Below are 14495 nucleotides of genomic sequence, written 5' to 3' on the forward strand. Positions count from 1 at the left end.
AGAAGGGAACCCTTGTCAAGACAAGCTGGCCGGGGTGAGACGTGACCACGGGGATCCGGATGCACTGTACTCAAACCCCCCAATCTCCAGATCTCCACACCGTCCTACCTCCCCTGCCCGCCATCCAGCTCAACGCAAAACTAAGTCGTTCATGTAACATTAATGTTCTTAATAATCTGTTATACCATTAAAGGAGTCCATTGAACATAGTCTTAAAACCTCAAACATCCTTTTGAATAAAGAATATATAACAAAACAAGGGAAACTTTCCATGGTCTAAAAACTAACACTCTGGGGTTAGACGTGGATTTTTTTATTTCCCTTACCTTTCACTTGGTGACGTCACCGATCTCTTAGCATCCGTGACCACCAAAGACCCACCTGTGCAGGAGTAAAAAGACACACACTAGCCCCTTTCTGCACCTTGAAAATGACACCATTCGAAGGCACGTAACGTGAAAGTAAATACAGAGAGAACAGAACTCCAGCTCCAGGCCTTTACAGAATAGTAGTGGGGAGAGACCAATTCAAAGCGGCCCCCGTGTCCTCGCGCCGTGTGTGTGGGCAGAGTGGGGGCTGAGGAGTAGACAGGGGCCACAGCGACCTCCAGCAAGCCACTAAACCTTCCTGGGCCTCAGTTTCCTCATCTGAAAATGGTGGTTGGGTGAGGATCAATTAAAACGTGCAAAGAACGCAGAACAATGCCGGGTATGCCGGAAGCAATGAATTAGCGGGTGTGGCTATTACTGTTCTATGATGAAAATACAAGCCGTCTGGGGCAATGGTCACCCAGTCACCCGCCGCCCCTCCCCCTCAGGTCTCCCCTTCAACATAAGCTAGGGAATTCTGGGAACGTTCCATTGCTCTGGAAACGGACTTGGTTGGCTCTGTGAGCAGCCCAAGCCCTGTGCGCTCCCGCGTGCGCCTCGTGAACTGTGCCCACCCCTCTCTGGACATCCTGTCTCTGTACCTAGGTAGTCTCAGCACAGCACCCTCTTAGACAGACCTGGTCTCTCCAGGACAGGTACGGCCCACAGTTTCCAGCTATGTTCCAGATTAATAATCTGGGAAAATAAGAAGTGGGCAGAGGTGGATCTCTAAACGCGTCTGGAAAAATTGCTATTCTTTTGGTCCGTTCGTCGTCATAAATTGAGGAGATTACGAAGGGCCCCGGGTTCTCAAACTCGGCCTCAAACACCCATCCACGTTGCTTTCTGCCTGGGCACGTGGATGGGCCTCCCGGCAGAAGCAATGTGTTGAGACCCTGCTCGGCTTGAGAGCCACCCGGTGGCTCCACAAAGCCCCTTTGATCATACAACTCTAAACCCTCCCCGGGACTCCCGGGGATTTCCGCCGGGCATCCTGGGGAGACCTCGGGTCACCCCTGGTTCTCTGTTGGACAGCCTTGCTCCTTCTAGACCGTGAGTCTCAGAAGCACGAGAAATGGCCATACCTCCTCCATCCACTCCCGAACCCAACGATGCCCGGCCTGTGGCTGGGGGTCAAAGGACTATCAAGTGACCCAGCATCCTCATGACCCTGGACTTGAGGACAAGATAGGCCTACTGTCCTCTGTGGGCAGTAGGAGCTTGCCGGCTTGAGACCTAGGAGCTTGGCTGTGGGAGCTTGCTGGCTTGAGACCTGGGAGCAGAATCCCTTCAGCTCTTGTCGGGGTGTGTCCTTCCCTGAGCTGAGCACCCCACAAGAAGTACGGCCCCCCCACCCCGGGGTGCCAGAAGTTACTTCCTCCATGGTGAGCAGGCAAGAGACACACAAGCTTTAGAATGTACCAGACTTGGGGGCGCCTGGGTGGCGCAGTCGGTTAAGCGTCCGACTTCAGCCAGGTCACGATCTCGCGGTCAGGGAGTTCGAGCCCCGCGTCAGGCTCTGGGCTGATGGCTCAGAGCCTGGAGCCTGTTTCCGATTCTGTGTCTCCCTCTCTCTCTGCCCCTCCCCCGTTCATGCTCTGTCTCTCTCTGTCCCAAAAATAAATAAACATTGAAAAAAAAAATTAAAAAAAAAAAAAAAGAATGTACCAGACTTGCATTTCAAGTAAGAAAAGCAGGGCTGGAGGGGTGCCTGGGTAGCTCAGTCGGTTAAGCATCTGACTTTAGCTCAGGTCATGAACTCACAGCTTGTGGGTTCGAGCCCCGCGTCGGGCTCTGTGCGGACAGCTCAGAGCCTGGAGCTTGCTTTGGATTCTGTGTCTCCCCCTCTCTCTCTGCCCCTCCCCCGCTTGCACTCTGTCTCTCTCAGTCTCTCAAAAATAAAGGAAACATTAAAACAAAAAAAATTTTTTTTAAAGAAAAGCAGGACTGGCTTAGTAGCCAAGGGCAGTCACCGATTATGAGAAGCTGTCACTTACCGAGCTGATTCGCTGGACCTAGGAAAGGTCTGCAAGAAAACCGATACTATTACCCGACATGAAAGACAGATTAAACATTTGAATAACCAACTTCTAAGTGTAAGAGGACACAATTAACATACAAATTGAAATTAAGCTGTCAATTTATCCTCAAATGAACTAGGCTTTATGAGGGGGATAGAGCCTGCCACCTGTTTATGATGAATGAAATCCCCGCTTTGTTCTCCAAAATCCATTTCAGGGTGGTGAGACCATAGTTCTCGGGGTGCTGAAAGGCCACTCCTTCTGGAAGCCCCTCCACAACCACGGCTGCTGGGTCCCTCAGAATCTTCTCATATGGAACAGGCACCATCGCTGTGGTCCCCAAGGCTTTGCCTAGAAGAGGGGAGATATCGTTAGATGGTACGAACATAAACCCTACCTGTCAGCTGCATTCAGTGCAATAAAGAAACACAGGTGCTGGGGCGCCTGGGTAGCTCAGTCGGTTGAACGTCTGACTTTTGGTTTCGGCTCAGGTCATGATTTGCAGTTCGTGAGATCGAACTCCCCGTCGGGCTCTGTGTTGACAGCTCGGAGTCTGCTGGGGGGTCCCTCTCCCTTTCTCTCTGCCCCTCCCCCCCATCTCAAAATAAATAAATACACTTTAAAACAAACAAAAAAAGAAAGAAACACAGGTGGCAATGCCCGGCTTTGAAGCCACAGTAAGAGCTGAAGCATCCTAGTCCTATATAACCTGTTAATAGAACTCCCAAAGGGCCACAGGAAAAGCTTATGAGACGTTTTACTTTACATCTTCACATAAGAAAGAGGAAATAACAGGTCTTCTCCATTCGGTTGTAGGTGGTGCACCCAGGGCAGCAGAGGGCGCCCCACGGTTACTCAGTGCCCAAAGAGGATGAGAGCCCCCACCCGAAGGTCCACAAGGACCCTATGTGGCTCTGCACAACTCAGGCCAACTTGCCTGTGGAGAAGTTACGGAGTCAACGTGGCCTTGGGTCACCATCTTGGGGCCGGGTCAGTCGTGCTGCGCTGGCTGGCCAGCCCCCAGGTGCAGGAGCCCCATTTCTCTCAGAAGCGTAGCCTGAGACTCTGAGATCCCCTAGGCTCGAGGTCCCCCACAGTCAAATGCTCACAGGGACCTGCAGGTCCCATAAACGTGTGACGCTCTCTAAAAGTGACAGGACTCTGAGAGGCTAAGGCAGGCGCTTGTGTCACAACTAAGCCCAATGCCTGTATGGTTATTGAGTTACCCAGTTTTTCTTTTTTAAGATTTTATTTTATTTTTTAACGTTTATTTGTGTTGAGAGAGAGAGAGAGAGAGAACAGGCACACGAGAGCAGGGGGAGGGGGCGGAGAGAGAGACAGGGAGATTGAGAGAGAGAATCCCAAGCAGGCTCCACACTGTCAACACACAGCCCAACTTGGGGCTCAATCCCATGAACTGTGAGACTGTGACCTGAGCCTAGATCAAGAGTCAGATGCTTAACCTACTAAGCCACCCAGGGGGCGCCTGGGTGGCTCAGTCGGTTAAGCATCTGACTCTTGATTTCAGTTTAGGTCACGATCCCAGGGTTGAGGGGTGGAGCCCCTCGTCAGGCTCTGTGCTGAATGTACAGCCTGCTTGGGATTCTATCTCTCAATCTCTCTGTCTCTCTCTCTTTCTCTTTACCCCTCTGGCCTTTGTCCCTGTGTATGCACATGTTCTCTCTCTCTCTCTTTCTCTCTCTCTCTCTCTCTCAAATAAAAAAAATAATAGGGGACACCTGGGTGGCTCAGTGAGTTAAGTGTGTGACTTTGGCTCTGGTTATGATCTCACGGTTCGTGGGTTCGAGCCCGCATCGGGCTCTGTGCTGACAGCTCAGAGCCTGGAGCCTGTTTCAGATTCTGTGTCCCCTTCTCTCTCTGCCCCTCCCCGACTTGTGCTCTGTCTCTCTTGGTCTCTCAAAAATAAATACATGTTAAAAAAAATTTTTTTAATAATAAAAGGAGATAAAATTCTGCATAGGTATTAAAAAAAATCCTTATCTTGGGGTGCCTGGCTGGCTCACTCGATGGAGCATGTGACCCTGATCTTGGGGTCATGAGTTTGAGCCCCACATTGGGTGTAGAGATTATATTAAATAAATAAATAAACTTAAGAAAAATCCCTCTTAATGCCTGTGGAAGACATGAGTAGATGGAGGGATGCCTGGCTGGCTCCATCAGGTAAGTGTCCGACTTCAGCTCAGGTCATGATCTCACAGTTCGTGGGTTCGAGCCCCATGTCGGGTTCTGTGCTGACAGCTCGGAGCCTGGAGCCTGCCTCGGATTCTGTGTCTCCCTCTCTCTCTGTCCTTCCCCTGTTCACGTGCTCTCTCTCTCTCTCTCTCTCAAAAATAAATAAACATTAAAAAAAAAAAAGACATGAGTACACGGAGAGACTGATGAGGTTGAGGTTGGTGCCTGAACCAGCAGCGAATGTCTTTAATATAGTTCAGCCTTGAACAACACAAGTTTGAGCTGCTCAAGTCCACGTATACATAGACTTTTTTCAATAAACACATCATGATACTACACATGTATTTTCTCTTCCTTATGATTTTGTTTCTTTTTTTTTTTTTTTTTAAGAATTTGTTTTTTCAAGTAATCTCTACGCCTGTTGTGGGGCTCGAACTTACAACGCCCAGATCAAGAGTCACGCGCTCCACCGACTGAGCCAGCCAGATGCCCTTCTTCCTGACAATTTTCTTAATAACTCTTTCCTCTAGCTTAATGTATTGCAGAAATTCATTGTGTAATACGTATGACATACGAAAGAGGTAATAATGGACTATTTTTGTTACCAGTAAGGCTTCCAGTCAACAGTAGGCTATTATTAGCTGAGTTCTGGGGGAGTCAAAGATTAGATATGGATTTTCGACTGCAGTGGGGGTGGGTGTCCCAACCCCTGCATGGTTCAAGGGTCAGGTACAATTGCGTTGGCCTTGCAGTGGGGGCTCCCTCAAATGGAAGCAAAGAATGAAGAATGAAGGCTGATCAATCAGAGGTTTCTGTGGACCAGCGGAGATCAAGCTGTCTTCTTCAAGGCGCCCTCTGGTCCTGAAGACCTGGCTCTTGGCTTAAGGAGAATGTAGAGTTTTAAATGTTAGCGGCATCTAAACAGTCACACCAATAAAGTGATCTGTAACACTCCAGCTCCTTAGTGACCTATGCCGATCCTAATGGGTGACGTGAACTTTACCGTAACAAAAGCAGAAATAGTCCTCAACTGCTTTTCTGAGTATTTCTGTTTCTCCTGAATCGATCTGCATCCCGTTCGCAGGACATGGGGATCTGGCCTCACGCACCCCTTCGGCAATGCCTGTAAACAAGCAACAGGCACAGTCAGTCTTCAAGCGCTTGTTCCGAACATTCCCGCAATGTCTACGCTTCTGGTATTATACCGGAAAGAGGGGGAAATGGATAAACATAAAACAAGATCTTTTTTTTTTATAAGTAAACTACCCCCAACATGGGACTCAAACACATGACCCCCAAGATCAAGACTCACATGTCCTACCGACTAAGGTAGCCAGGTGCCCCTAAAACAAGATTTTTTTATAAACATTAAAAAAAAACATTTTAATGTTTATTTATTTTTGAGAGAGAGAGACAGAGCATGAGTGGGGGAGGGGTAGAGAGAGAGGGAGACACAGAATCCGAAGCAGGCTCCGGGCTCTGAGCTGTCAGCACAGAGCCCGACGTGGGGCTCGAACTCACAGACCATGGGATCATGACCTGAGCTGACGCTGGGACGTTCAACTGACTGAGCCACCCAAACGCCCCAAGAAAGGGTATTTATGATGAACAGGATAGTATAACATGGTGGTCACCTCTGAAATGAATCTGTTGATAAAGAACTATAAATAATTCAACACAGAGGGAATAGTAGTAGTTCAAAGGAAATGATAACAAAAATGTTATTTGCTATACGGTCTGAAAGTGACCATAGGAGGACCTTCACCGTGACAAAAGTAGAGACATCAACACAGACATTAAAATTACAAAGCAAATACTATAAACCATTTTTTTCCCCAACAGATTCGACAACGTACATGAAATGAACAAGTTAAAAATAAAGTTGAGGGGCGTGTGGGTGGCTCAGTGTATTAAGCATCTGACTTCGGCTTAGGTCGTGATCTTACAGTTCATGAGCTCAAGCTCCGCGTCGGGCTCTGTGTTGACAGCTCAGAGCCTGGAGCCTGCTTCGGGTTCTGTGTCTCCCTCTCTTTCTCTCTGCCTCTCCCCCACTCGTACTCTGTGTCTCTCCCTCTCAAAAATAAATAGACATCCAAAATTTTTTTAAAAAACAATAAAGTTGAAAATAAAGTTTACTGAAATGGGCACCGAAGAAATAGAAAGTATGAATAGCCCTATATCTGAAACATGAGTATGCAACTGGGAAACTTGAAACAGTCTGTAATTAAATCTCAACGATTAGACATCCATCTGGCAACTGACATTAATGAGTTGAGGACACCCTTCCTGTTCATCCATTATACACTTACTGTATTATTTAAAGATTGCTTCATATTTGAATCTATCTTCCTGATTGTGGAGACTATAATTTTGGTCTTGGAAACCAATCTGAATCAACCAATCCCTCTCTCCCTCACATACATACCAATGATCTGGACATATGTAAATATTTATTCATGTTCCCATTCCCTCTGACGACCCTTGGAAACATCTACAGCTATATTCATCCGCTGTCTCTCTCCACAGTCCTAATGACATTACATCCTCTCATAACTTTGGTGGGTTTTGTTTTTTTTCTTGGTTCCAGAAAATACTAAGGTGCTAGGTGGATGACCTACCATGGTAGAGACCGTTGCTATACAAGGTGTAGGTTTTAACATCCTAGACTAGTTTCTGTTGCACGTGGCCACATCCACTCACTAGAGCTGCTGGACGCTTGTAACACATTAAAAGCTCTAAAGGGGCACTGGTTGGCTCAGTCAGTCAAGCGTCTGACTGCAGCCCAGGTCGTGATCTCACAGTGCGTGAGTTCAAGCCCCACACGGGGCTCTGTAGTGACAGCTCAGAGCCTGAAGCCTGCTTCCGAGTCTGCGTGTGTCTCTCTCTCCATCCCTCCCCCTTTGCACTCTGTCTCTCTCTCTCTCAAAAATAAACAAACATTAAAGAAAAGACAAAAGGCTCTGAAGGTCCCATAGCGAAAAAAGAGAAAATGGTTATTAACTCAATGGACCACCTGAGGAGCCCAGAGTTTTTTTTATTCCCTTTCCTCTGGGAACAAGTAAAATAAGAATTTATTTTAATGTGGGTTTATTTTAGGAATCAAAGACAATTTACTCTATGTTCCTCAAATTTATTTTATAAAACCAGGGTGCCTCTGAGGACAAAGTACAAAATACACTGACCATGTTTCTTGGACCTATCAGTGTTAAGCAGATATTCGCTGGTATGCCAAGTCAAGAGACGTATCAGAACCATTTTCAGGATAACGTGTAGGCTATTTTTAAAAAAGGGTTTTTTTAATATTTATTTTTGAGAGAGAGAGATAGACAGAGAGAGAGCACGAGCAGGGCAGGGGCAGAGAGAGAGGCAGACACAGATTCTGAAGCAGGCTCCAGGCTCCGAGCTGTCGAGCCCAATGCGGGGCTCGAACCCACAAGCCGTAAGATCATGACCTGAGCCGAAGTCAGACGCTTAACCACCCAACAGCCACCAAGGTGCCCCTGCTGAGACTGTTGTAAAAGAAAACATTACATAAGTCTTCCCTGCAAGTATTTTAAGAGTCATGAATACAAAGGATAAAACTGTTAACACCCACAGTATTTTGCAAAATCCTTCTGTAAATCCGTCCTGGCGTTGACAAAAGCACGTCCTTTCTCGGTTCCAACAACAAACACGTCTGTCTCATACATTGCGATGCAGGCCACTTCTGCCTTGGACTTGGCCAATTCTTTACACTGAAATAGAAACAAAGAATGAAGTATTATATACCAGATTTTGCGGAGCCTCAGAGGGTCTGCTTTAAGCAGAAAATATAGGAGTGCCAGGCTGACTCAGTTGGTAGAGCGCGAGACTCTTTTAACTTTCCTTTTTGAAGCCATCAACTTTTTTTTTTTTTAATGTTTGTTTATTTTGAGAGACAGAGAGAATGCAAGCAGAGGAGGGGCAGAGAGAGACGGAGAGAGAGAATCCCAAGCGGGATCTGCACTGACAGCACAGAGCCCAACACAAGGCTCGATTCCATGACCCTGGGATCATGACCTGAGCCAAAATCAAGAGTTAGACTCCCAACTGACTGAGCCGCCCAGGTGCCTCAAGCATGAGACTCTTGATCTCAGGGTTGTAAGTTTGAGCCCCATGTTAGGCACAGAGATTACTCAATTAAAAAAAAAATACAGGGGCGCCTGGGTGGCTCAGTCGGTTAAGTGTCCGATTTTGGTTCAGGTCATGATCTCATGGTTTGTGGGTTCAAGTCCTGTGTCTGGCTCTGTGCTGACAGCTCAGAGCCTGGAGCCTGCTTTGGATTGTGTGTGTGTGTGTGTGTCTCTCTCTCTACCCCTCCCCACTGGTGCTCTTTCTCTGTCTCTCAAAAAAATAAATAAATAAAGGTAAAAAAAATTTTTTTAAATAAGAAAAGTCCCGCAGGAAAGAAAAATGAAACGCATCCACTAAGCAGATACTATAAACATCATACAACCCAGAGAAGGCCATATTTTTATTAGCCACCTAAAAAATACATATTTGGTCTTCATCCATTCTGTTTCTGGCACAGAGCTCCTGAAAGTCTTGGAATTTCCTGACAGCAATAAGTGTCTTTGGTCAAGGTTGATGAGGTAACTCTAGGTGGGCACCTGATGGGGCTGGTGGCCAGGGGAACCGACCGCGTGATTGGAGGAGTGGCTTCCCTGGCCTCTGGGAAGGAGAGGAGGGATAGGGGTTAATTTCAATCTCTAGCGGCCAGTGTTGTAATCAACTGTGCCTATATTATGAAGCTTCCACAAAAACCCAAAAGGACAGAGTCGGAGCTCCCGGGTGGGTAAACACTTGGTGATTTAGGGAGAGTGGCTAGCTGGGCGAGGACACGGCAGCTTCGCACCCTTCCCCCTACCTTGCCCTCTGCATCTCTTGTTTCTGGCTGTTCCTAAGTTACATCCTTTTGTAATCAGCCAGTAATCCAGTAAGTAAAATGCTTCTGGGTTCTGTGAGCTGCTCTAGCCCATCAAGCAAACCCAACGTGGGGGGCTGTGGAGCTTCCGATCTATAGCCATCGGTCAGAAGCCCAGCTGGCAACCTGGATTTGATGTTACTGTCTGAAGTGATGGGCGGCCTCGGAGGGTTGAGCCCTTAACCTGTGGGATCTGACACTCTCTCCAGAGAGATAAGAGTCAGAACTGAGTTGAACTGCAGGACACTGGGGCCAGAGAATTGCTTGTTGCTTGTCGAAATTGGGTGCAGTATTTTTACCAGTGACATGCCTCTCCAACATGCCCTCTTCCCCTACATTTTTGGCTACAGACTCTTTGATTGCCTCTTCTCGTGACAATAATTTTGTCATATTTTCTATGGAGAGAACAGAGAGACAACTTAATATTTCCTCCAACATGGTTGATTGCATTTTTATTATTGATGGTGGGGATGCATAAAACATGAAAATTCCTATGTAAGACACGCCGGCTATCATCACAGTGCTACAGGCTATATGCCCTACAGACAAGAATTCTGAAAAATTCTACTTTGTGCAATTCCTTCCAAAGATTTTAAAAGAACGTGTGGTGTATTTATGACTGCAGATGCTACAGTGGACAGTCTGTTCTTGACCAGAGAGGAGTTCTGTTTTGAGAAGGCATCAGTGAGAAACAAGTCCCCTATTTACAATTTACCCATTTAACGACTGGAAGGATTTTCTAGGACTAGCTTCTGGCTTCATTCATTCATTCATTGATTCACTCACTCATTCACTCATTCATTCATTTGAAAGAGAGAGAGAGAGGGAGCGCACAAGCATGAGCAGGGGAGAGGGGCGGAGGGAGAGAATCTTAATCAGGCTCCACGCTCAGTGCGGAGACCGATGCGCGGCTCGATCCCATGACCCTGGAATCATGACCTGAATCAAAACGAAGAGTCAGACGTTCGACCATCTGAGCCACCCAGGCCCCTCTGGCTCTGCACATTGAAGACCCGTTTTTCCTCTGCTCCCCACATCCTTCTGGAGTTGAGTACATATTCACACCAGAGGGTGACCTCAGGTCGTAACATACCCCTTGATGTCCCATCATTGGGTGAGTGGACCCACTGGATCGTAAGAATATTCCTGGAAACCATTCCCATGCTGGGGTCCCTAGCAATAGCTCACCTCGACACAGAAATGACAGCAAGTCACCTAAAAAGCTAAACTAAAGCCAAATGTATATGCAACCGAGCTTCCCCTTTTGAGACCCCGAAGGTGCCTGTGTCCACTCCAGTATCCCCTGCCACAGGGGATCCTGGGAGGCACAATAACGTCCCCCCAAAGATGTCCATATCCTAATCCCCAGAGCCTGTGAATATATTCCCTCCCGTGGCAACAGGGACTTTGCAGATGTGATTGTTTTGGGGAAGGTTATCTTGGACTATGCAGACGGACCGAATGCAGTCACCACGTTCTTGATAAGGGCCAGAGGCAGGAGGAAGAAGAAGAGGTGACAAGGGGAGCAGAGGGCAGAGTGGACCCTTGCTGGAAGGGAGCATGAGTCAAGAAATGCGGGCAGCCTTCAGAAGTTGGAAAAGGCAAGCCACGTATTCTCCTTGGAAGCCTCCAAGAGGAATGGAGGCTCCGTGATCCTTTGATCCGAGCCCCATAAAACCCCGTTTCCTGCCTCCGGACCTCTAGAACTGCCTTACAGTAAGTGTATGTTGTTGTTGTTTTTTAAATTCTTTTAAAATGTTTATTTAGTTTTGAGAGAGACAGAGACAGAATGCCAGTGGGTTAGGGGCAGAGAGAGAGGGAGTCACAGAATCCTAAGCAGGCTCCAGGCTCTGAGCTGTCAGCACAGAGCCGGACAGGGGGCTCGAACTCACACTGTGAGATCGTGACCTTTGCCGAAGTCGGACGCTCAACCAACTGAGCCACCCAGGTGCCCCGAAGTAAATGCATGTTGTTTAAAGGCACTACGTTTGTGGGACTTAATGACAGCAGCAACGGGAAACGGATACAGGGGTTGTGGCAGCGAGAAAGTGAGAGCAGGAGACAGTGATGTGGTTTTAGCTGATGTGGTTAAAATATCTTACCTAGAGGGGCACCTAGGTGGCTCAGTCGGTTAAGCGGCTGACTTCACCTCAGGTCATGATCTTGCGGTCTGTGAGTTCAAGCCCCGTATCGGGCTCTGTGCTGACAGCTCAGAGCCTGGAGCCTGTTTCAGATTCTGTGTCTCCCTCTCTCTGACCCTCCCCCGTTCATGCTCTGTCTCTCTCTGTCTCAAAAATAAATAAATGTTAAAAAAAAAAATTAAAAAAAAAAAGAAAATATCTTACCTAGAAATCTGTGCAAATGCATACATGCACATATTGCTGGGGCTCTCCCACAGCCACGGGAGGGGCCACTGCAAGAGGAGGGCAGGAAGTTTAAGCTCTGTTAGCTTCATGGCAAATCTCTCTGTGTTTGTGTCGAATGAACCTGACATTCGGCATTTAATCTATCTGAAATAGAGAACCTGGTATGCAGTAGAGTTGTTCATTAAAAAACAATTTTTTTAAATGTTTATTTATTATTGAGAGACAGAGCACAAGCAGGGGAGGGGCAGAGAGAGGGGGAGACACAGAATCCGAAGCAGGCTCCAGGCTCTGAGCTGTCAGCACAGAGCTTGACGCGGGGCTCGAACTCACAAACCGTGAGATCTTGACCTGAGCTGAAGTCAGACGCTTAACTGACTCAGCCACCCAGGCGCCCCCCCAAATTTTTTTTTAATATTTATTTTTGAAAGACAGAGGGTGAGCAGAGGAGGGGCAGAGAGAGAGGGAGACACAGACTATGAAGCAGGTTCCAGGCTCTGAGCTGTCAGCACAGAGCCCAACACAGGGCTCGAACTCACGAGCCGTGAGATCATGACCTGAGTAGAAGTGGGATGCTTAACTGACTGAGCCACCCAGGTGCCCCTAGAGTCACTCATTTAAAAAAAATATGTATTTATTTTTGACACATAGAGTGTGGGGGGGGAGGGGCAGACAGAGAGAGAGAGAGAGAGAGAGGGAAAGAGAGAGAGAATTCCAAGTGGGCTCCACACTCAATGCCAAGCCTGATATAGGGCTCAATTCCACGACCTTGGGATCATGACCTGAGCAGAAGTCAGATGCCCAACCGACTGAGCCACCCCAGCGCCCCCCAGTTCTTGTCAGCTTCTTCAAACATATTACAGGTAACATTTCAGCAGGGCTCATACTCCCACCAGCACCATGACAGAGGCCATGACACCTTCCCATTATGAGGATCATCAGTCGTGGGCTGGACTTTGTGACCTGCTTCCCAAGAACCAGACATGGAGGGGGAAATACAGTGACTGTATGATGAAGAAACATAGCAGACACTACTTGTGTTAGGATTCTCTCGAGAGACCTAATAGGAGATAATCGATCTCTCTTTCTCTCTGTCTCTCTCTTTCGCTAATGTGCGGGTCCTTATAAGGAATTGGCTCATGTGATTACGGAGGCTGAGAAGTCCCATGACGGGCCGTCCACAAGCTGCAGACGCAAGAGGGGCAGTTCTAAGTTCTGAGAGCCCGAGAGCTGACGGTATAGATTCAACTCTGAGTCCAAAGGCCCGAGAGCCAGAAGGGCAAGGGCAGAAGATGGATGTCCCCGCTCGAGCAGTCGGACAGAGAGGGGACTGGACCATTCCTCTGAGTTTCTGTTCTATTCGGGCTCTCCACGGGCTGGGTGACGCCCACCCATGGTGGGGAGGGCCACCTGCTTTGCTCTGCCCGGCAATTCAAGTGCTAATCTCTTCCTGAAACACCCTCACGGACACCCCCAGAAATAATGGGCATTCCGTGGCCCGGTCAGGTCGACACATAAAGTTAACCATCACACCGCCTTGACCAAGAGACCGAGGTGAGCCCCACCAGCGACGGGTCACGGTGATGTCGTGCGCCCCGATACGATGTGATGGGGTTGGGGGGTGGATCTCACCTCTGTGGTCTTCTTTCCAAAACCCCGTCCGAACAGGAGGTGAAACCTCAGAGAAACCCAGATTGACAGAGACTCGATATAAGGCCTGACCAGTCCTCTTCTAAACTGTCAAGGTCATGGAACACAAGGGAAGACTGGGAAGTTGTCACAGATGAGAGGCGCCTAAGGAGACCTGATGACCGGAAGGAATGTGGTGCCACCGGTGGACCTTGGACAGAGAAAGGATGAGCGTGTGAGTATTGATCTCAAGGTTGTGAGTTTGAGCCCCAAATTGGGTGTAGAGATCGCTTAAAAATAGTAAAATCTTGGGGCGCCTGGGGGGGTCAGTCGGTTAAGCATCTGACTTCAGCTCAGGTCCTGATCTCGCAGTTCGTGAGTTCGAGCCCCACATCGGGCTCTGTGCTGACAGCTCGGAGCCTGGAGCCTGCTTCCAATTCTGTGTCTCCCCCTCTCTCTGTCCCATTCCCACTCACACTCTATCCCTCTCTGTCTCTCAAAAAATAAATAAATGTTAAAAAAAATTAAAAAACAATAACATGTTAAAAAAAACAAAACAAAACAATGCTGATGAAAATCGAGGAAAGTATGAGAGCTGGCTAGTAGTGACGTACCAATACTGATCTATCAATCTGGACAAATGTGCCGTAGTTAGGTAAGTGATAGGTGAGGGGCACGTGGGAGATCTCTCACTCTGCAACTTTTCTGTACATCTTTAAAGTATTTCTAAACAGGGGTACCTGGGTGGCTCAGTCGGTTGAGCGTCTGACTTTTGAGTTCGGCTCAGGTCATTTCCCAGGGTCGTGGGATTGAGCCCCGCGTCGGGCTCTGGTCTGAGCCTACTTGGGATTCTCTCTCCCTCTGCCCCTTATCCCTGCTTGCGCGTGCATGCTCTCTCTCAAAATAAAAATGAAAACGAAGTATTCCTAAATAAAAGTGTATTATATAAAAAATCAGGGGCGCCTGACTGGCTCAGTTG

General features: G+C 47.9%; 1 protein-coding gene across 4 annotated transcripts in view; it reads right to left on the reverse strand.

Annotated features, from left to right (window-relative positions):
- The window catches only part of LOC124519210 (general transcription factor II-I repeat domain-containing protein 2B), a 50478-nt gene that overhangs the window by 23815 nt on the left and 12168 nt on the right, over nt 1-14495 (reverse strand). For 3 of the 4 annotated variants that reach the window (XM_047089307.1, XM_047089309.1, XM_047089310.1), the window contains exons 3-7: nt 8178-8316; nt 5586-5705; nt 2557-2740; nt 2366-2394; nt 327-381 (exon numbers count right to left, since the gene is read on the reverse strand). In XM_047089307.1, the coding sequence (XP_046945263.1) occupies nt 327-381; nt 2366-2394; nt 2557-2740; nt 5586-5705; nt 8178-8316 (527 nt within the window). Of the gene's footprint in view, nt 1-326; nt 382-2365; nt 2395-2556; nt 2741-5585; nt 5706-8177; nt 8317-13519; nt 13697-14495 lie in introns of those variants that run through there. The other variant, XM_047089308.1, reaches the window with a different exon arrangement.

This window comes from Lynx rufus, unplaced genomic scaffold, assembly GCF_022079265.1.
Source record: "Lynx rufus isolate CCGP_SWC_20201006 ecotype Redwood Valley unplaced genomic scaffold, mLynRuf1.p SCAF_27, whole genome shotgun sequence".
Taxonomy (NCBI): domain Eukaryota; kingdom Metazoa; phylum Chordata; class Mammalia; order Carnivora; family Felidae; genus Lynx; species Lynx rufus.